The 23,246-nt window shown below is 41.6% G+C and overlaps 2 protein-coding genes across 2 annotated transcripts; one reads left to right on the plus strand and one right to left on the minus strand.

Moving 5' to 3' along the window:
- The first annotated feature begins 17,155 nt into the window (after positions 1 to 17,155).
- Positions 17,156 to 18,784, plus strand: LOC121990407 (probable glycosyltransferase 2). Its single transcript, XM_042544541.1, has one exon. It carries the CDS (start codon positions 17,317 to 17,319, stop codon positions 18,664 to 18,666), a length of 1,350 nt encoding a protein of 449 aa, XP_042400475.1. The 5' UTR covers positions 17,156 to 17,316; the 3' UTR covers positions 18,667 to 18,784.
- A 912-nt stretch (positions 18,785 to 19,696) lies between these two features.
- Positions 19,697 to 22,933, minus strand: LOC121993039 (growth-regulating factor 3-like). The gene is made up of 4 exons (XM_042547706.1): positions 21,107 to 22,933; positions 20,856 to 21,035; positions 20,428 to 20,734; positions 19,697 to 20,340 (listed from the first exon to the last, which is right to left on the minus strand). The coding sequence occupies exons 1-4, from the start codon at positions 21,252 to 21,254 to the stop codon at positions 19,917 to 19,919; spliced, it is 1,059 nt and encodes a 352-aa protein (XP_042403640.1). The 5' UTR covers positions 21,255 to 22,933; the 3' UTR covers positions 19,697 to 19,916.
- Positions 22,934 to 23,246: the final 313 nt, after the last annotated feature.

The following is a 23,246-nucleotide window of genomic DNA, read 5'->3' on the forward strand; positions in this document are numbered from 1 at the left end:
CCTTATTCCCGCACGAAGCCAGCCCGCGACGCCAAGCTCTCTCTCTTTCCTCCGCCCGAAGCCAGGCCACTTGACAGATGCTGCCACCACAGCCGGCGTCGCACGGAGCAGCGCCGCTCCTCTGCGTGCCCTAACCTCTGCGACGCCGAAGACTCTTCTTTCACGATGCCGAGCAGCACGGCGCCGGCACTGCCTTGCCTTCCCCGGAGCCCTAGCCATTTCTCCCCGACGCCTCCTTTGCTCGATTGCCTTACCGACGCCCTCTCTGATTCTCACTGTGCCCTAGGTTCTTCGCCGACACGGCTCTGCTCGGGTTATTTTCGACCAGGAGCAAGGAGGATTCAAGTCATAGTTTCTTCCTCGTGCCCTAGCTTGCGATCCTCCCCAGTCGCCACCCTTCTGCTCGATCACATCAGTGACCTCCTGTTTGATCCGGTTAATATCAATGGGGTTCAGTGAGGTAAAAATTTGGTTGTTGCATGATTTGTGATCCCACTTATTGAATTCAACTTGATTTGATCAGTGGGAAGGATTTCAGCAGGGAGATTCAGTTCTGTGGGGTGTTCTTGGTCCGACCCATCCTGTTCCAGCACCAACAGTGGCTAGGTAGTGAGGTAAGGAGTAGAGAATTGTATCCTTGTTGTAGATTCTGTGTTGTTTGGACTATTGTGATGATAGATTTGATTTAGATATGAAGTAGAACTGGCTGTGGGGATTGTTCTTGGTGCTGGACAACAACTCCATCTAGCTATTCTCTTTGATTTCCAACAGCAAGAACGGCTGTGGAATTTGAGGTAAGGGAAGGGTTTTGATTATGTGTTGATTAAGGTTCGTTAATTGTGTTGGATTAGTTAGTTGGATCCAATTTAGAACTTCTTAATTGGATTAGAATTTAGTTTAGCTAATGGTTGTATGATAAAATTAGCTAAACTAGGCGTTATGTTTGATACCACAGGACTTTAACGCGAGACGAGTATCTCGATTATCGGATTGGACCTTTTCGATTGGAGGCGGGTACTTCTGACTTTATGTCGTTTGATATACATAGTAGTGATTTTAAAAAATTGTAATAATTATGTTTCTCATTTGTTTCGGTTAGTCACTACCCATTACTTATTACATGCTTGGTTGATTGCTTGTTTTGCATCTCATGTGTTCCTTACCTGCTTATACATGTTTATAGGGGGTAGTGACATACCATGCTTCACCATGATCAGGACCTAGGTTGTATACCTTATCTGATCTGTGTACCGTTGTTTGATTCATTGACTTATGGTGCACCTTATGTATGTATATGGATTAGTTCAGGATATTTTGTGGTTGTTGACATGCACCATTTGCATGATTGCATGCTGTGCGATAGTCCGCTCCATTATTGTTGAGCACATCGCCAGTTACATGGATCTGCACACACCACCACTCATGGGTTAGTGGTCGATTCAGGCAGAGTGTGTTGCAGCAGGGACTTTGTTTGGCTCCGTTGGTCCGCTCATGGGTAGTGTGACACAACGTGGTAGCCGGCAGGGATTCCTCCCCGTCATCGTGTACCGGGAGTTGAGAGCATTGCGCTCCCCCATTTATGATTTGGGGTAGGAGGATAGGTGTACTCCGACAGCATCCCGTCCACTCGGTCACTCATCAGGAGTAGTGACGATAGAGTGCATGGTTGTCACAGCCCTACCCACTCGACCTCACTATTGTGTGTGAGATGATTGACTGGCATCAGGGGTGACCAGGATGCATCATTGGCATCATATGCATGATGCATTTATTGCTTGTGTTTGTGTTTGCTGCATTTATATGCTGCATATTGTTTGGATACCTATGTTTGACATGCATACAGGATTTCTATATCACTCGGACTGTTTGTTCTTATACCCAGGTCCTGGTTAGTACAGTTTCTCTCCTGTTTACTTCAGTTGCATTTTTTATCTTTCTTATATCAGGAGACTGTACGCATGATTAGTGCTAGGTGTTATTTCCCTACTTTGTATATCAATTGTACCTGCTGAATGTTGGACTCACCCCGCCTCCATTGTTGTTATTTTTCAGGTTGATGCTGTCAGGAGAGAGTTCCAGTTTCTGGTCCCCTGCAGACCACGAGGACTTGTTGACTTTTTGTTTTTAGTTTTTCTTCTTATTTGACTATGTTTAGACTTGGTTTGTTTGATACTTGGATATTGTATGGATTCTTATGATTGATGAATTTTCGTATGGTTTGGATTTATTCTACTACATGCCTGCCTGGACGGCAGAAGAGGTGAGTTTGTTAGATTTGTGTTTTATGGGTGTAGTGGAGTAGGGTTGTTTTCGAGTCATGGTATTACTGTTTTGTTTACTTATTATTAAACTGCGTGGTTGTGTCAGCCAAAGGCTGAAATTTATATAAACTGCGTGGATGTTTGTGTGGTTGTATTTTATTATTGTTTTTATTCCAGCCACATGTGGCTGAGGTATATGAGGATGTAGAAAAGTTTCAGATTGTCCGCCGTACAGGGGAGATGCTGCCGAAATTTCTTCGGACAGGGACTCCTCCGGGGCGTGACACTGAGTGTACAGGATGTTTACTCAACCAAGAAAGACCTAGTTGGAGGCTAGGCAGGATAAATCTTAACAGATCGTGGAACCCAGGTGCAAGTCCAAGGAGGTCGAGAGTGTTGGGGTTGCAAGGTTGCAAACATAGTCCCACATTGAAAAATACATGGAAAAGATCATGGATTTATAAGAGAAAGATATCTCCATTGGCATGAGGCCTTTTGGGTAGATCCCAAGAGAAAATCCATGAGGGCTTAGGCCCAAAGTGGACAATATCATGCCATTGTGGAGATATCTAAAATTCTTTTCAATCATACAATTGGTATCAGAGCCCGGACTGCCAGAAGGTTTAACCGCCGACTGTGCATAAGAGCTATGGTCTGATTAAGCCATGTGGGTACAATATTGACCTCGAACAATGAAATCGGGGGCTCCTATGTTCGGATCAAGAGGACCAGACACCAGGCAGGAAGTCCTAGTTGCGGCTAGGCAAGAAAGTCCTAGTAGGTCGGGTGGACCGAGGGGCAGGAAGACCTGGTGAGTCGAGGATCGAACATGGGAAGCATGTGGTCCTTTGTTTGAGGGGGGGATTGTTGGGGTTGCAAGGTTGCAAACATAGTCCCACATTGAAAAACACATGGAAAAGATCATAGATTTATAAGAGAAATATATCTCCATTGGCATGAGACCTTTTGGGTAGAGCCCAAGAGCAAACCCATGAGGGCTTAGGCCCAAAGTGGACAATATCATGTCATTGTGGAGATATCTAAAATTCTTTCGATCCTACAGAGAGGACTTGAAGCTTGGCAGTATGATCGAGAGGTCTGGAGGACCTAAGATCAAGGGAAAAGTCCTAGCGAGCCGATCAAAGCTAAGTGAAAAGTCCAAACTAGATCTGGAGGATCTAAATTTGGCGGGTAGGTTGAGGTAAACAACTGGAGGAGCGACAGTGAGATCGGGTTCCCGAAGGGAACAACCTTAGGTCCCTGATCCAACAGAAGAAACCGGAAAGGTTTCCAAGTTGAAATCAAGACAGTTATATTGTCTTTCATATTATTAATCTTGCATTATATTACTACTGTTCTAACATCTGTTTTGCAGGAAATAGTTTTTGCTTAACTTTCTGTTGCAGGACCAACTTGATCAGTCGACCGAACCTGTGGTTCGGTCAACCGAACAAGATCAATACAAAGCAGCTAACATCTCAGAACAGATCAGATTAGAGTCCAGTCAAAGACTGATCGGTCGATCGAACAGTAAGATCGGTCAACCGAACCTTAGTGACTCAGCACAGGACAGATCATCAGCATCGATCAGCAACAAAGGAAATAAGCTGATCAGTCGACCGAACCTGGGGATCGGTTGACCGATCCAATCACATTTATTCAGCATTAAAGGATGATCTCGGCAGAATCACGACGAACATGGAAGGAAGCTGTTCGATCGACCGAAAGGCTTGATCGGTCGACCGAATACTTAAAGACACATAAATGCCAGAGATTCGAGCCAGCGTCAGATTCCAGCTAGAGGGGATCGAAGCTGGTTCAGTCGACTGAACCTTCATACTCCTATAAATTAAGGTTCGAAGTAAGAGGCAACAAGAATTTTTCTGATCGACTCCTGTGTACTTCTGCAAGCTACTCACGCGACAAGTCATCATCAACTTTGCAAGCAACTTCATAAGATTGCCGACCGAGCTACGATTTACTACTACTTTTGTCGGTATAAGCTTTACTTTTTGCACTGCACTTTAATTCTGTAAGATAGTAGAAGTGTTACTATCTTATATATCTGTACTTGTACGATTCACTTCTTTCCGAGGAGTTCGGAAAGAAGGATTATAGTGTTTTTCCCATCGGTGCGGTCAAGGACCGCGGACCTTCGAGTAGGAGTCGAGCTAGGCTCCGAACGAAGTAAAAAACCTTGTCTCTTTTCTTATTTCCGCTGCACGACTTTGGTTTCAAAAGTTTTAAAAGAAAAGTTTTTAAACGCGCGATATTCACCCCCCCCCCCCCCATCTATCGCTTAAATCGATCTATCAATTGGTATCAAAGGCTTGTAGCTCTGAAATTACTTAACCGTTTTTCGAGCAACTTTAAAAACTTTTTCTTTTTCTTTAAAAAGTGTTTTCCTTCATTCTTAAGTATTTTTTTTCTTCTTTATCTCGTACTGCTAATCCCAAGACAAGAGTCTTGGAAATTCTTTTTGTTTCTCAATTTTTGGTGCAAGAACAAATGGCACAATCCGAGGGATATTCGACCGTGTGTCCTCCGCTATTCGATGGAAGCGATTTCCCATATTGGAAAAAGAGGATGGAAGTTTTTCTCAAACCAGACATTGATCAATGGCTCATTATCCGATGCGGCTACACATCACCAGTCAACAATCCAGAGGAATGGACAGAAGAAATAAAGAAGAAAGTACAAATCGATTCAAAGGCACTCAACACTTTACAATGTGGATTATCAAAAGAAGAATTAAAACGAGTCGGTCCCTTCGACAATGCAAAAGATTTGTGGGATAAGTTAGTCAAACTACATGAAGGGACAAATGATACAAAGGTAATAAAGCGTGATCTTTTATTAAATTCATTACTAAATATTAAAATGCTATATGGTGAGTCGGCAAGCCAACTACACATGAGGATTAAGGACATCCTCAATGGACTGCATATCATCGGCCATCAACTTGAGAATCGTGATATCATCATGTATGCACTTAACTCATTCCCTCGAAACTCCTTATGGGTATCTATTATAGATGCCTATAAAGTTGCGAAGGATCTTTCCATTATTAAATTAGATGAACTATTTTGTGAATTAACATTACATGAGCAAACTAACTTGAGTCAAACCAAGAAAGGGTTAGCTTTGTATGTAGGACCAAACAAGGAAGCTAAGCCCCGAACAAAACCAGAACCAAAGCACTTGAGTCATATAGCATTTATGGCAAGGACAGAAGAGTCCAAATCTGAGTCTGAAGATGAGTACGAGTCAAAGTCCGACGACGAGTCCGAGATCGACATCGAGTCCGACAAAAACCACGGATCGGAAGATCCAAATATGGTAACGATTTATTCCAAGTCTAATTTGCTTAAAGTAGTTAAGTGTTTGTTTAAAAAGTTATCAAAATCGGGAAAACAAAATAACTTGTTACTTAAGGAAATAGAACACCTTAAGCAACAAGTTAACTTGACTGATTCGACTAACCAAGTTCAAGTCGAAACTTCAACTCAAGTTGAAAAATTTGAGGAAGAAAATTTCGACTTGAAGGGTCAAGTCGAGCGACTCAAGAAAATATTGGAAAAGTTCGAAGTGGGATCCAAGTGTCTAAATATGGTACTTGGATCGTAACGAGCCGTGTACAACAAATCAGGACTTGGTTACAAACCCAAACAAACAAACAAATCATACTTAACCTTAATCGGTCAAAATACTAGAAGTCAAGTCCAAGCATGGGTTCAAACAAAACTTTTAACCAAACAAATTGAACCAAACCTCTACTTTGTCCTTAAGAGTCAAATTCATTACTTAGATAGACCTTATCTAAGCTATGACTCAGGGGGAGCAAATAGAAAAACAATCCAACCAACTTGATTAAACCAAACCCAATACTTAGGCTTAGGATTATTTTCTGCTTAGAACTGTTAGATGAAAAAGGTTTACCAAACCATACAACATAGCACCGGAATGGGTTGGGATGATAGTACGTCAAGGAAACTTTGTCGAAGGCATGTCTAGGCTGAATATGGAATTCTACCTGGTGCACTAGACTTAGTGGATCTGACCGAAGCTACCTCAGTCAAACATGGGCTAGTTAGACCAAAATTTAGTACTAAGTTTTTTGGGCAGGAACAGTTTGGAAAGTCTTCAGCAAGTGGTCTAATGATATTCAAGTAGGTCATATGTCTCGCCACTGAACTGAAACTTATCCTTCGGACGCCTGCTTGATTAACCAAAAACTAAGTTTGAATCTAACATGGGTTCAATAACCTCTTTCAATAAATTCAAAATTAATTGAAATCTAATTCAAATCTAATTCAAACTTAATTAAATTCAAATTCAAAATTAATTGAAATCTAATTCAAACTTAATTCAAACTTAATTAAATTCAAATTCAAAATTAATTGAAATCTAATTCAAATCCAATTCGAACTTAATTAATTCAAATTAAACCCTATTTAAAAAACTTTTAAAATTAATTATCTTAAAAATTATTAAAAATTATTTAAAAATTATTAAAAATTATTTTAAAAATTATTAAAAATTATTTTAAAACTTATTAAAAATTATTTTAAAACTTATTAAAAATCATTAAAAATTATTTTAAAACATATTAAAAATCATTAAAAATTATTTTAAAACTTATTAAAAATTATTTTAAAATTATTAAAAATTAATTAAAAATTATTAAAAATTATTTTAAAACTTATTAAAAATTATTTTAAACTTATTAAAAATTATTTTAAACTTATTAAAAATTAATTTAAACTTATTAAAAATTATTTAAAAACTTTTTAAAATTAATTATCTTAAAAATTAATTTAAAACTTATTCTAAAACTTTTTAAACTTAATTATCTTAAAAATTATTTTAAAACTTATTTTAAAAAAACAACTTTTGATGTTTCGTCGACCGAACGGAAGGTTCGATCGACTGACCATACGTGACAACAATTAATCACATATTCAATTAATCGGTCGACCGAACAAGTTTATTGGTCGACTGAAAACATAAACTTCAACCATTCACCTATTTTCACACCTACCGCTTCTCTCTGTAAAATAAATATATCGGTTGGCCAAACAAGAGTCCGGTCGATCGAACATCGTTTCACCTGTCAAAAGTGTAGCAATTTAAAGGGATCGGTTGACCGAACCTGTGATCGGTCGACCGATCACCCTCTATATAAATAGAATCGGGCAACCTTTAGAACTCACCAACTCCATTCTCCTCTCTTCAAATTTGTTCGCCGATTCAAGCCTCACCTCACCTCCGATAATGCCTCGGTAATTATCTACTCTTTTCTCAGTTAATTATATACTGCAATATTAATTTTCATTATTATCTTTATAGTGAGAAAAGTAGAGATATTGCACAACGAGAGGCTAGCTCTCTTAATCCTAGCCAAGACCCTAGGTTTTCTTCCGAAGAATTGCGTCAATCTTTTCCTAATAAGAAATTTAAGGTGTTAGGAACGCGTTGTCTAGATCTTCAATTCTATCAAACCTTCTGTCCTAAGGTCATAGACATCACACAGCACTTTCAACTAGACAGTATTGTCTTTTGTCGCCATGCATATAATCCTATTTTGTGTTCTGAGTTTTATCACAATCTGTGTGAACTTGATCCCCATCATTATAGAACTAGAGTTGCTACTCGAGATATGTTGTTTGATCTTGACATGTTTATTCGATTTCTACGGATCCAACCTTCGGTTAATCGTATCTTTTTTAGTAAGTCTCTTCCCGATCCATTACCTACTCCCTTCTCTCATCTGACCCTTGACATCATGTATGCCGACTTCTTTGAGGGACCTCGTCCTAAAAAGATGTCAACTGTACCCCTTAGTCCAAAAGATAATGCTTTTTATAAGATGGTCGTGTCTTGCATTTATCCATTATCATCTAGAGATCAGGGTGTCTTGCGTCCAGTTCATCTTTTTCTAATGTATGCTCTTAGACATAGACTAGACTTTGACTTAGGATACTGGGTATACAGATCTATCATTTACTATTCAGGGTATAGTACTTCATATAAGGTTCATATGGTTCAGTGTCATGTTCTTACTGCCTACATTGCTTCTTTGGGTGTGGGAGTTCATCGGGGTGAGTTGATTGAGCTATCGGATTTTGATCTTGTCGAGATTAGGCAGTTGTCCTTGGTTGGGATTAAGACTAGCGCCGAGGGGCTTGTGTACAAACGAAATCATCCACACTACATCCCACCGGCTGTCGATGACCCTATTGCTGAGGATGATCCGATCCCAGTTACTGCGCCTCCTCCTGTGTTTATTGATCCTGGATTTGCCATGACGCCCTGCTTTGATTTTGCTCAGAGCAGTTCATATACTCCTCCTCCTCCGACTAGTGACTTCTTTAGCCGTCTGCGAGATGATATTTTTAGTCGTTTTGACTCCCTGGAAACAAAAATGGATGATCAGTATAGCTCTCTTCAGGGACAAATTGAAGACTTTCGTCAAGAGATGATGGAGCGTACTGATGCTTTAGAGAAGGAGCATCGGAGGATGTTTGATTATTATCGAGATGATGAGGATGAGGATGAGTGATTCTGGGGATCTGTTGTTTGTGACTTATTATATCTATTGACTTGAATTATGACTATGTTTAATCTTAAGGAATTTCTAGTTAGTCATGTTTTTTTTTCTAAAGTAATTTTTTTACTGAATTTTTATAGAATAGGTTTGTTTGTTTTGGAAATTATTACTTAATTTATTTTCCAAAATTATTTTTATAAAATACCCTTTCAAATTTTTAGTTTTCAAAATTTCTTTCAAATTATTTTAAATTTTTTAGAGTAGCTTAGGATCTACTGTAGAATTGCATGATCCTATAGCTCTAGGAGCCAGCATCTCACAAGCACAGTAGGATCCCTTGTTTGATAACTTAGAATGGGTGAGATGCTTAGGTCTTAGCCCTAGATTTCAGATGCTTATGTTAATGCATCGATATAAATCTGGGCTTTAAATAACATACATGAATCAATTTGGGTTAACTAACTAGTAAAAACCTAGTTAGTACTAAATACTCAAATTGACCAATCTGAGTCATTTGCTACTATCTTGTGGTAGTTAGCCTTGAACAAAGATTGGACATTTCATCATAAGGATAAATTTTTCTTAGTTTTCCTACCCATGTTTGGACTTTTAGGAATTTGTCAATTTTAGGGGGAGCTTCAAAACAAGATTTTTTTAAGCTTATATTATTGATCAAATTATTTTCAAAATATATTTTTCAAAATTCATTCTTTTCAAAACATTTTTTAAAATTCATTCTTTTCAGAATATTATTTTTCAAAATTCATTCTTTTCAAAATATTTTTTCTTTTCAAAATTTTTTTAAAATTCATTCTTTTCAAAATATTATTTTTCAAAATTCATTTTTTAAAAATTCATTCTTTTCAAAATATTATTTTTCAAAATTCATTCTTTTCAAAATATTTTTAAAATTCATTCTTTTCAAAATATTTTTTAAAATTCATACTTTTCAAAATATTTTTTCTTTTCAAAATATTTTTTAAAATTCATTCTTTTCAAAATATTTTTTCAAAATGTTTTTCAAAATTCATTCTTTTTCAAAATGTTTTTTTTTCAAAATTCATATTATAATTTTTCAAAATGTTGTTCAAAATATATTCTTTTCAACATATAAAATTTCAAATGTTTTAATTTTCAAAATATCTTTCAAATTTTATTCTTTTTAACATATAATTTTCAGATATTTTCAAAATATTTCTTGACTTAGTAAAAAAAAATTTCAAAATATTATTCAAACTTAGTATTATGTTTAAATTCTTTGATAATTTTATTCAAAATTTACTTAGTTAATATTTTCATATTTTAATCATTTATATTTAGAAAATGTTATGGTTAAATCTTACTTGGTTTTTGGTTCTGTCTCTATTTTTGATGTGTGTCAAAGGGGGAGAGATAGTGAATTCAGGGGGAGTTATTTAACTCAAAGGGGAGAAAAATTGCTTGTTTATTTACTTGTTGCATATTTGAACTTAACTTTGAACCTTGGTTGCCAAACATCAAAAAAGGGGAGATTGTTGGTGCAAGCCGCACCAGAATAAAACCTGAGTTTTGATGTTGTCAAAGGTTCAAGTTAAGTCTTGTTATAATCTAACAAGTTGACTGAGTGTGCAGGATGTTTACTAAACCAAGAAAGACCTAGTTGGAAGCTAGACAGGAGAAATCTTAGTAGATCGTGGAACCCAGGTGCAAGTCCAAGGAGGTTGAGAGGACCTGAAGCTTGGCAGTATGATCGAGAGGTCTGGAGGACCTAAGATCAAGGGAAAAGTCCTAGCGAGCTGATCAAAGCTAAGTGAAAAGTCCAAACTAGATCTGGAGGATCTAAGTTTGGCGGGTAGGTTGAGGTAAACAACTGGAGGAGCGACAGTGAGGTCGGGTTCCCGAAGGGAACAACCTTAGGTCGCTAATCCAACTGAAGAAACTGGGAAGGTTTCCAAGTTGAGATCAAGACAGTTATACTATCTTTCATATTATTAATCTTGCATTATATTACTACTGTTCTAACATCTGTTTTACAGGAAATAGTTTTTGCTTAACTTTCTGTTGTAGGACCAACTTGCTCAGTCGACCGAACAAGATCAATACAAAGCAGCTAACATCTCAGAACATATCAGATCAGAGTCTGATCAAAGACTGATCGGTCGACCGAACAGTAAGATCGGTCGACCAAACCTTAGTGACTCAGCACAGGACAGATCATCAGCATCGATCAGCAACAAAGGAAATAAATTGATCGGTCGACCGATCCAATCACATTTATTCAGCATTAAAGGATGATCTCGGCAGAATCACGACGAACAGGGAAGGAAGCTGTTCGGTCGATCGAAAGGCATGATCGGTCGACAGAAAGGCATGATCGGTCGACCGAATACTTAAAGACACATAAATGCCAGAGATTCGAGCCAACGTCAGATTCCAGCTGGAGGAGATCGAAGCTGGTTCGGTCGACTGAAAAGAAGGATCGGTCGACCGAACCTTCATACTCCTATAAATTAAGGCTCGATGTAAGAGGCAACAAGAATTTTTCTGATCGACTCCTGTGTACTTCTGCAAGCTACTTACTCGACAAGTCATCATCAACTTTGCAAGCAACTTCATACGATTGCCGACCGAGCTACGATTTACTACTACTTTTGTCGGTATAAGCTTTACTTTTTGCACTGCACTTTAATTCTGTAAGATAGTAGAAGTGTTACTATCTTATATATCTGTACTTGTACGATTCACTTCTTTTCGAGGAGTTCGGAAAGAATGATTATAGTGTTTTGCCCATCGGTGCGGTCAAGGACCGTGGGCCTTCGAGTAGGAGTCGAGCTAGGCTCCGAACGAAGTAAAAAACCTTGTCTCTTTTCTTATTTCCGCTGCACGACTTTGGTTTCAAAAGTTTTAAAAGAATAATTTTTAAACGCGCGATATTCACCCCCCCCCCTCTATCGCTTAAATCGATCTATCAAGGAAGTCGGTCGAGTCTTGTGCTTTAATTGTTGTTCGAGGTTGATATTGTATATCATATTCGCCCAACTCGGTGGCCCATTTGATGAGGCGGTCGGCTATCTCCATGTTGGTTAGAGCCCTCTCCATAGTGTTATTGGTCAGGACAGTAATTGAGTGTGCAAAGAAGTAAGGTCTTAAGAAGCGAACCATGAGGACCAATCCATAAACCAACTTCTCCAGGGTCGTGTATCGGGACTCGGCCCCTTTTAATAAGTGGCTGAAGAAGTACACTGACCGTTGTACATCATCCTGCTCTTTTACCAACACTGTCCCCACGGCCTCAGGTGTACCTGATAGATATACCCAGAGCAATTCTCCAGCAATAGGTTTAAACAACGAAGGCAAGGTCTCCAGATGTTGCTTCAGTTCCTCAAAAGCTTTGTTGCATTCTTCATCCCATTGAAACTTAGCAACCCTTTTGAGTACCTTGAAGAAAGGTAGTGCCCGGTCTGCAAATTGGAATATGAACCGAGAGAGTGTCATAATATTGCCCACCAGCTTCTGTGCTTCTTTCAGATTCTTGGGCGCTTGCATGTCTCAGAGGGCCTGAACCTTATCCGGGTTGGCTTCAATTTCGCGTTCAGTAACGAGGTACCCCAGGAATTTTCTCTCTCGGGCTCCGAACAAGCACTTTAGTGTGGGTTTAACTTTAAGTCATACTGCCGCAGGGTGCCACAGGTTTCCTCCACATCGTCTATAAGGCTTGTAGCTGTAGTGGACTTGATGAGGATGTTATCTACATAAACTTTCACATTTCACCCGATTGCTTTCAGAAGATCTTGTCCATCATCCGCTGATAAGTAACTCCTGCGTTGCGTAGACCGAACAACATAACTGTATAACAGAAAGTACCATCGGTTGTGATGAAGCTAACCTTCTCTTGATCTTCCTAAGTGAGAGGGATCTGGTGGTATCCTTGATAGTAATCAAGCATGCAGATCCTCTCACAACCCGAGGTGGAGTCCACCATCTGGTCGATCCTTGGTAGTGGGTAGCGGTCCTTAGGGTTGGCTCGGTTGAGGTCTCGGAAGTCAATGCAGACCCTCTACTTATTGTTAGGTTTGGACACCATGACTATATTAGAGAGCCAGGGCGGAAATTGAACCTCTCTAACGTGTCTTGCTTTCAAGGGCTAATCAACTTCAGCTCAGATGACTTTATTTTGTTCGGCCAAGAAGTTTCGCTTCTTCTGCTTGACCGGCTGGGAATTAGGCAGGAGGTGTAGCTTGTGCTCAACTACCTCGGGCTTGACTTCCGGTAGCTGCTTAGGGGACCAAGCGAAGACGTCCCTATTGCGTGTCAGGCATTTGACTAGATCTGTCTTGATCTCGATCAGCAGATCGCCTGATATATGGGTGATGCTCTCTAGACGCTCTGGATAGAGCTGGACCTCCTCCCAAGGGATGAGTTCCTCTACTATAAGTAAAGGCTCCTCTTGGATAACATGGATCCTTCCATCCTAGGTTCTTTGAGTTTTTCGAGCCTCCACCTTCACCATGTCAACGTAACATCTGTGGGAGACCAGTTGTTCGCCCTTGACTTCCCCGACCTAGTCGGCCACAGGAAACTTCATCTTCTGATGAAAGGTGGAGACGGCTGCTCAGAACTCGTGCAGTGTGGATCTTCCCAAGATGACATTGTAGGAGAATGGAGAATCCACTGCAATAAAAGTGCTCCTCCGAATCCTCACCAATGGCTCACTACCCAAAGAGATAACTAGCTTAATTTGACCCATTGGTTGCACCTCATTGCCAGTGAACCCATATAAGGAAGTAGCTATGGGTTAGAGCTCACTAGCATCTATCTGCATGCCCTCGAACGCATTCTTGAACGGCACATTGACAGAGCTTTCGGTATCAACAAAAACCCTGGCCACGCAGCTGTTGGTGATGAAAACTTTGATTATGAGGGCATTTTCATGGGGGAGTTCCACTCCCTCTTGGTCTTGCGGCCCAAAGCTGATCATGGGTCCAGCAGCTTGTTCCCATCTACACCCCCACCACATGTATCTCCAAGCGGCGCTTATGGGACTTTCGAGCCCGGATGGAGTCTCCATCAGTGGACCCCTCAGAGATCATGTCGATCTCTCGGATGGTCACATTTTCCCTGTTCTCCTCCTCGGGAGATTCCATTGGCTCCTTGCCCCGTCCTGACTGCTGGGTTCCCTGACCTGCATTTTTTGGGCAGGGGTTTACCTGATTTCCCTATAGCAGCAGGAGAGTTGGCCAACAGCTTATGAAGCTTGGGCACGATCTCAGGCGGAGGCAAGCCCAGTTCAGCTGCCCTGCGAGAATCTCGGGCGAACTAGACGTAATCTCCAGTGGAATGGGTATGGGACCTATGGTAGGTGCAATATCGGGGCCCCCACTGACTGGATCTAGGGGTTTGGATAGCTTCTACCCGTTGCGCCGCCCTGGAATCATGACCTGGCGGAAATCCTGGTCAGGCATCCCTGGAACGGGGAAAGGGTCGAGTTAGGGCTGGAGCGGCTTCTTCTCTGATTTGTTAGCAGGAGCAGGTGCCTTGTCTGTTTTCCGCCGAGCCTCCTGGGCTTCTTCTATATTGATGTAGTTGGCTGCCTTCCCCAGCATCTCATCAAAATTCTTTACTGACTCCCAGATGAGAGCCTGAAAGAACTCCCCCTCTACTAGACCGTGGGAGAAGGCGCTCATCAAGATCTCTGAGGTAGCGAACGGGATGTCCTAGGCTACCTGGTTGAAGCGTTTAATATAGCTCCTCAAGGGTTCCGCAAACCCTTGCTCGAGGGCGAAGAGACAGTGGTCTGTCTTCTGATACTTCCTGCTACTGGTGAAATGACACAGGAAAACGTTCTTGAAATCTTGAAAGTAGGTGATGGACCCGTTCGGAAATCTATCAAACCATTTTTGTGTCGAGTCAGACAGAGTGCTTAAGAACACTCGACACTTGATGGTGTCACTATACTGGTGCAGCAGTGTAGCGTTCCGAAATTTTTGGAGATGATCTTCTGGATCTTTGCTACCATCATATTCTCTAATAGCTGGGGGGTTGTACCCCTTCGATAGTTTTTCATCAAGAACCCTCAGAGAGAAGGACACCTACTCTTCGAGCATCTCCTTCGGCTCTTCCCGGAGGATCATGGCTTTCCCCTTCTTTGAATCTCTCGACGGGGAACTCTTGGCCATGGAGGCCTGCGGTTGTTCTTTCTTATTATAACAGTCTAGACCCTTGTTATAATAGTCCGGGCAGGGTTCGCGATAAAAGCCTTGAGAGAAATCCTCGGGTTATTTTCTCTTAGACCCCCTGTCCGAGACACGGGCCAGGTCCTTGGAAATTGCGGGCATCTTGTGTGGGTGTAAAACAGTAGTGTGTTTTTCGGAAGCCGATCATCTCTTGGCCTCCTTGAACAGTTCGTACTCTCCTGCTGTCATAGTTACGTTGATTCTTCCGATATCCTCCATCGTCACGTTCCAGAACAGGTGACGAAAATTCCCACAGACGGTGTCAAATTGATCATGTCCGAAATTTGAGTCAGACAAAGGTCGGCTAAGATGGCGTCGGTGTTAACAGAGAGGCGACTTGGACACACCTAGCGTACGGGCACCGGAAAGGCAGACCCCTACGTGGAGTTGAAGGACAGGGGTGACGAAAACGGTAGTGCTTAGGCTCTGCGCACACTCAGACAAACACCCAAAATGTTAGAGATCATAAACCAAGGAAAAAGTCCCCGGCACAGACCCTCCGACGCTCAACTCAGATACTTTTTTCCTAGAAGAATAGTGTTCGAAGGAAAAAAGAACGGTAGAAGATGAGTGCGAATGTGTGTGTGTGCGTACCTGGCTAAGGGAGAGGACCTCCCTTTTATATGACAATGCATACCTCTAGACCCTGACCGATGTCAGAGAATGTTGGGTGTCAGAGTCTGTCGGATGATGGAGGACACGTGGGGCCCTCTCATTGGTTGAATGACGATTCCATTCTCAGATGATAGTAGATCATTGGAATATTCCCTGACGGATGGCAGGTATTCCTTGACAGAAAATTACGATTCTCTGACATTGTTCTCGCCTAGTGCTTTCTATCTCGTCCAGGTTCAACTATAGACAGCTCGGGATGACCGTTGGGTGTGGCACCTAGCTCAAGTCTTGATGAGGGAGATGAGCTGCGACGAGGGTTCCATCTTTTATGCTTGGATAGCTAAAGGGCCGACCGGGAGGTGTATTGCTGGTATTACTGAAAGTACCAGGCCTGGCTATGCGGTTCGAGCTGAGGAAACCTGACCAGTCGAGACAGGTCAGGCACTATTTCGGGTTGCGTCTCATGCCTCAGATCTGTGACCCAGACTTGTCTGTGCACGATCGAGAATTATGCAGCCGATGACATCATGCGATCCAACTCCTTCTTTCCCCTCCTAACTGCTATCTGTCACGTCCCTTTAACTTCTGGTTGTTACGTCCCCTTACGTTGGACTATCATTGATTGTCACGTTCCCTTGACTTCTGACTGTCATGCCCCCTTGACTTCTGATTGTCACATCCCCTAATTACTGACTATCTAGCCTCCTCAAACCCCACCCCCCCTTTATGCATCGTATCAGTATTAATTGCCGACTTAAGGTGTTTTTTTTTATTTCCTTATATTAATAGAATCAATATTAATTATCGATAGAAGATATTTTTATCTTGACTTCTTTTACATTTAATGGAACCGTAATATGGATGAAATATTCTTTTTTATTTCTCCTTTCTCTTATTAAGTATAGATATATTTTCCTCTTTTATTGTATTGTCTTATCGTTCGTTATTATTTTATCACCAATACATACAATGATTATCTTCAACATCGATTATTAATGTTCTTTTTTCTTTCAGTTTTAACCTAGTAATGCTATTGTATATCCGCCGGAGTCCTTTCCTGGTCAGTAAAGTTCGTGGACATTTATATTTTATCCACTGTTATCTAAGTGACTCTCATCTCGATTGACCGGGTATTTAGACAACTAACTTGGCAGCAAGCTCAACCGATCGAATACTCGGTCTTTCACATGGGCAGCCAGCCGGTCTTTCTGATCAGTCGAATATTTTTTTTTAATTCCATCTATTTTAGATGACTTTACCAGTCATATAGATAAAAACATTTAGACTTAATAGTACACGTGGAGGCTTTATTGTTTCCCATGTCAACGTACAAAATTATAAACATGAATTGTGAAAGGACGAAGCTCGGTAGAACAAACAAACGGCCTCCTCTCCACGTCTTATGGGAGTAGTCCTCTATTTGATGCCAAGCACTACTTGACACTTTCGAGAGTCCATCGTATTAAAAAAACAAGCAGGATGAACTGTTCGGTAAGCGACAGCGGCGTATAAGAAATGAAGCCGCTGGGCCTTCGGGACGATGCGGTTTGCGCGATACTTTCCTGTTTGGTGTCTTTGATGGAACGCGGGAAATAAGTCTCTATCAACCCGTTAGGCGGCTTTCCGGCGAGATCGAAACAAGGCCGTAGATCTTTCATCGGTTGCCCCTCCGTCGGCGATGAAGGACCGCTCCCGCCTCCCGCGTCGTCGCCATATCCGCAAGACCTTGAACAACCTCAAGATCACCGTCTTATGCGGAGTGATCACCGTCCTCGTCCTCCGCGGTACTGTTGACTTTGGCAACCTCCTCGGCGCCGTCGGAGGTGTCTCTGGAGACGTCGATGAGGACCATAAGGTCGTCGAGGACATTGATCGAGTCCTCCGTGAGATACGCTCCAACCACGAACCCGATGATGAGGACGACTCCAATGTCGGAGTTGACTTCTCCTTCGCCCCCCTGAACTACACCTCCGCCGCCGATGCCGTCGCGGCCCTCTCCGCCTTCGCGTCCAAGTTCACCCTAGGACCCAAGATCTCGGACTGGGACGACCAGCGGCGGAGGTGGCTGGACCAGAACCCGGGGTTCCCGAGCTGGCGCCCCGACGGAAAGCCGCGGATCCTCCTCGTCACTGGATCGACGCCCAATCCCTGCGAAAACCCCATGTGCGACCACTACCTTCTGAAAGGGACCAAGAACAAGATCGACTATTGCCGCCTCCACGGGATCGAGATCGTCTACAACACGGCGCACCTCGACCGCGAGTTCGCCGGGGATTGGGCCAAGCTCCCATTGATTCGGCGGTTGATGCTGTCCCACCCGGAGGTGGAATGGTTCTGGTGGATGGACAGCGACGCCCTCTTCACCGACATGGCCTTCGAAATCCCTCTCCGCCGCTACGCCGCCCACAATCTCGTCGTCCCCGGCCAACCCGACCTAATTTTCAAGGAGCGTTCCTGGATCGGACTTAGCACCGGCAGCTTCTTGCTGCGCAATTGCCAGTGGAGTCTGGAACTGCTGGATGCGTGGGCCCCCATGGGGCCAAAAGGCCGCATTCGCGACGAGGCCGGAAAGATGCTGACGGCGAATCTAAAGGACCGCCCAGCGTTCGAGGCCGACGACCAGTCAGCTCTCATATACCTGTTGCTCCGGCAACAGGAAAGATGGGGCGGGAAGGTGTACATCGAGAACTCCTACCGATTGCACGGATACTGGGTCGGTTTGGTGGACAGGTACGAAGAGATGATGGAGAAGCATCACACCGGCTCGGGGAATGGAAGATGGCCGTTCGTGACGCATTTTGTGGGCTGCAAGCCTTGCGGAAGCCAGGGAGACTACCCGGTGGAGAGGTGCTTCAACAGCATGGAGAGAGCTTTCAATTTTGCAGATAACCAGGTGCTGCGGATGTATGGGTTTTCGCACGAGAACCTGACCAGCGCCATGATTAGCAGGACGGAGGAGCAAACCTCGACGCCATTAGAATTTCTCGAGCGGCTTAATCTTGTAGCCGGGACAGGAAGCAGAGGCTGAGGGAGCAACAGAAAGCTTTTTTTTTTTTTTGTTTTTTGTTCCTTTCCATTTGATCGTGTTTAATCTGTTCTAGCGCAAATTTGTGCTACTCTTTCACTTTTGTATTTTTTTTCTGTTTTCTAAAAACTTGTATCCTCTTACTTCTGAAATTAATTCCTTATCCAAATGGTAACTTTCGCAAATTTTAAGACATTTTACTCGAAGTATACCATTTTTATAATACCCAAATCACTTTTCAAATACTCTCCTCTTTATCTACAGGTATATTAGTCAGTTTCATCCTAAATTTCGGAAAATGATCCCTTATTCTAATTTTTTTTTATAAGAAGTTATTTTTAAGATTAAAATATGTGACAATAATTTTAACGCAAAAATTTAAAATCATTCCAAATTAAAATTAAAGGTAATATTAAATGATTAGAATCGGAACAGTTAGAATATATCCATGCATGCTCCTCCGTGTTGACCCTGAGACGGATTGACAGGGGTGTATTCATCTTTTTACCATAATATATATGCATAGATATTTTGATAAAATCATATGTATATATTAATTATATATGCATTATAATTGAAAGATAGAAATTTCTAACTAGCAACAAGATTGATTGAAAAATTAAATTCATGAAAACATCCTCAATTAATTTATGTTACCAGATCTAATTTGATAGTGTAAATTACAAATAATGAATTAAATTAAAACTACATTTTTAAATTTTATTATACCAATTTAAAAATTCATTATTCTTAATTTAAACTACGAATTTAAAAGTATTTAAAATTCTCTAAATTCAGTTAATTTCGGATAAAATTGACTGGACTTATACTATATAAAAATTTAATATTGTCCGAACAATAAGAGTGTATTGATTAGTGCATATTATTATACTAAACCTTATAATGAGTTTATACCATTTTATCGAGTTATTCTAGAAATAATTTTGATTGAAATATTTGGTACATGATTTAAATAATACCGAAACTTAAAGTGAAACAATAACACAATCTACTGTCTCAAAACAAACCATGATAACACAGAAAAATCACTACCCTTTAGTCCAGACACAGAAAAATCACATAAGAAATTCCAGATAATCATCCTCCAGACTGAAACAACGCGGAAAACCAAATCTAAAGATGCATGCAAACCAGAAAAACTTGACAGATATGGAAACAAGCTAAGACGAGTTACCAAATCATGAAATGTATAGCCATAGATCTAGCAAATGAATGCGACTGAGAGACAGTTCTCATGGGCTAATGCTGCTGATTTCGGATATAGATCCGTTCGAATTGTGCAAAACACTAGTCGGCGAGTGAGTCGAGGCTGACGAACGGAGTGCCTCCGCTAGCGGGCCACCCATAGATGCCTGTCCATAGCTGACCAACAGCTGTGTTTCGCAGCCATTTTTGTTATCTTGACCAGACCTCTCAGGATTTCCAGTGGAAAGTTTCAGAGAGAAATCTGATAATTGATTCCCAGGAGCTGAAATAGAGAGGTGGGTGGTCGAAGCAGGATGGACGGTGTAGTCGATGCTGTCGGTGTTCTCTCGTTGGGATTTTGGCCACTCGTCCAAGAAACTCTGGAGCACATAGCCTTCGGCTTTGTCGTCTTGAAGATTCTTGAGGTAGAAGTTCAGGCAATTGCTTTGAAGATTCTTTTCAACAGTCGTCCTGAAGTAGTGTCTTGGAAGTTGCATTCAAAGTACCAAAACCTCCAAATGATCATTCAAATTTCTAGCAAAAGTTTTCGGATGTTACCTCTGGTCCAGAGATTGTGTATTTAGTGTGGCCAACGATCTAGGAAGGTCGAAATGGTTCTCCTGAGCCAACAATGGTGAAGGCGAGCAAAGGCCACTTTTGGAACTACTCTTGGAATAATATGGTGTGGGGGCTTCCACATGCTTTCTTGAACGGTTTCGGCCACGGTGAACATGACGCTCGCAATACTTTTGACCTACCACAACTTCTCTTGAGCATCTCCACTTCTTCCCATCTGTCCGCCTGCATCTTCCTGGCTCAGGATCCATGGTGCATTTCCCCCAGTAGCCCGTTTGCAAGGCCGACACTGAAAGGGAATGCATTTGCAAAAGGAAACATCACGACGAAATCCAAATGCAATCGACTAGATGGATGTTAAACAATGTCAGGGTTACAGAGGTAGAATATGAGAAAGACAGAGCAGTTACAGGATGGCTGGAGATGGTGATAGAACTCAGGGTAGTGGAAGTAGGGAGATGCACCGAGAAGGCTCCTTTTGATGGGCAGAATAAGCTCCATAGGAACAGAAGCCCCAGCTAACATGTACTTGTAGATCAAAGCTTGCAACTCGAGCTCCTGCCACTGCGCCAGAGTGAAATAACCTACGTCTGAAGAGCAGTTGAGTCAGATGAAGCAGCTGCCAAGCATCTGAAGAGCAATAAGAAGAGGGGAGTAGTACCCTTATTGAGGCTGCTGTTGGGCTCAGGCGCAAGCAGAGCGAGAGCAGAGGCATGTGACTGCTGCTGATCCAAGTGCTGGAGCTTTGTGTGCCCTGCACAAGGCTGATGCTCTGACTGCTGCCGGTTTCCCCATAGATAGGCATCCATGGAGATGGAGACACACAAAGAGTGAGGAGGAAGCTCGCTCTTTGAAGGTCGGCCTTTTATATGGCTCCTGCTTTTTGGAACGCTACGATGAAGTGGGTTTAGGAAGGATTTCTCTTGAGCTTGTCCGCTGGAAGCATGAAGAAGAGGCCGATCTGTCTCTTCAGAAGAGGCCTGGGATAGATCTGTTTCCTCTTTCTCGGAAAGCAAACCTATCTCACTCTGCAAAGAACTGTCTCACATGGAGTTAAGATGGGGAGGAGCAGGCAGACAGATATACATGGAATGGGACGGGGGAAGATGGAAAGGATAGAAGGATGCGAAGGTAGATACTTCTACCTGACACTCGTAGCTGCTTTGGCTGTAAATTATAATAATGAGAGGAGAGGAGAGGAGAGTAGAGGAGAGGACAAGAAGGCAGAAGAAGATAGATGCCCGCCTTTATTACAAAGGCAAGCGCCTAGGGAGTCGCGGAAGCGGCCTTCCACCATTAACTGAACCTCGCTTTAAACAAATGTTAGAACAGACTATATATGTTCCATAATGAATTCAAGCCCACCAAATCTCAGAGAAAATCTAAGCATTTTCTTTTTCCTAAACTGTACACCGAGAACAGTGCCTGTAAAGCATGCCTGCGTATTCTCCGAGGATGGAAGGAATCTTGGGGTTGGAGACAGAGGCAGAGCCGGCGACGGAGACCGAGGTTTAGCCGAAAACGGCCGGCTTCTCTCGAAAGCATCAACGGAAATGCTATTATTAATCTGGTCACACAGCTCACAAGTCCAATTCTGTCTTTCGACTTTTTTCCACTGTGGGCATTATTCCCACTTCACTTTCACCTTTTTACCAGCTCAGGTTAGAAACTTAGCCAAACAGGTGCTGCAGCGGATGTGCATGCGTATGACAGCCTTCAAACTTCAAACTGAGTCCTGCTACGAAATCATGGCAAAGAAACATTCTTCGTGTGTATGAAGAACCAATCATCAAAGATTGCTAACGAAGACGTGAGTTTGCTGATTATATTTATGTACTAATGGCTATGCAAATCATCCAACAAGTAACAGTCAAAAGCGAGTCTGAATAAGCAAGCATCAATCATTTTTTTCAGACATCTATCTGGATCCAACCTTCCTAGCAATTCAATCTCTGAAATTGCCACTGTTTTTGACAACGAAATGTGTAAATAGCTTTAGAATAATAGGAATATTAGTATTTGAATGGGTGATCGGTCTCTGCCTGCAATTATTAGAGAGAGACGGACGAGGGCGGGCTGAAGACCACGTGACCCCTCGTGCAGTTGCTTTGTCCAAAGTCAAAATAAGACAATGTCTTTACAGACACACGACATGGAGATAGGGTAAATTGCCTGCTCGAACCTACTGTAACTGCCAGGCATTCGCACGGTGAAAAGCCACACTAAAGGACTAATGTACCCATTTGGGTCTGAAGCAGTGAATGTGGTCCAGGCAACTAGCTTTTAACCGCAGTAATACGGTAGTTTTAGTAGAATGTGTGGGCGTGAGGATATTTCCGGCGTCTCAGTTTTTTTTTTTTCCCCTTTTAGCACGATCAATTCCAGCTCCTCAGTATATAGATTTCATTTTTTACTCGCAAGATAAATCAATTAGATTTAATTTAGGAGTTGGATTAAAATATTTTAGTTAATGAAAATTAAAATTTAAAAAAAAAATAGATGTATAGTATATAGTATTTAGGCGTAATTTATTTTTAATTTTTTTAAAATTTTGTATTTAGGATGATTTAGTGTTTAAGATACAGTAGTTTAGGATGTTTTTTTTTTTTTTTGAATTTGGGATATAATATTTAGGACGGAAAATTTTAATGAATTTAAGATTTTTAAAAAGTAAAAAAATTATGATAAATTAAAGCTTAGGCGTTCGAATTAATTCCAGATGCTTCATGCACGTGTCATGCACGATGCATGACACGGATGAATAATCACATAGGATCAGTCCTCTAGATTTATTATTAACA

The sequence above is a fragment of the Zingiber officinale genome, chromosome 6B (genome assembly GCF_018446385.1).
Source record: "Zingiber officinale cultivar Zhangliang chromosome 6B, Zo_v1.1, whole genome shotgun sequence".
NCBI classification, from domain to species: Eukaryota; Viridiplantae; Streptophyta; class Magnoliopsida; order Zingiberales; family Zingiberaceae; genus Zingiber; species Zingiber officinale.

Coding starts and splice junctions, on each gene's coding strand:
- LOC121993039 (XM_042547706.1), bottom strand. CDS start 21,254: ATGGATGCCTATCTATGGGGAAACCGGCAGCAGTCAGAGCATCAGCCT. Junction 21,036..21,106: donor CAACAGCAGCCTCAATAAGG/GTACTACTCCCC, acceptor ACTGCTCTTCAG/ACGTAGGTTATTTCACTCTG. Junction 20,341..20,427: donor ACACAATCTCTGGACCAGAG/GTAACATCCGAA, acceptor ACACTACTTCAG/GACGACTGTTGAAAAGAATC.
- LOC121990407 (XM_042544541.1), top strand. CDS start 17,317: ATGAAGGACCGCTCCCGCCTCCCGCGTCGTCGCCATATCCGCAAGACC.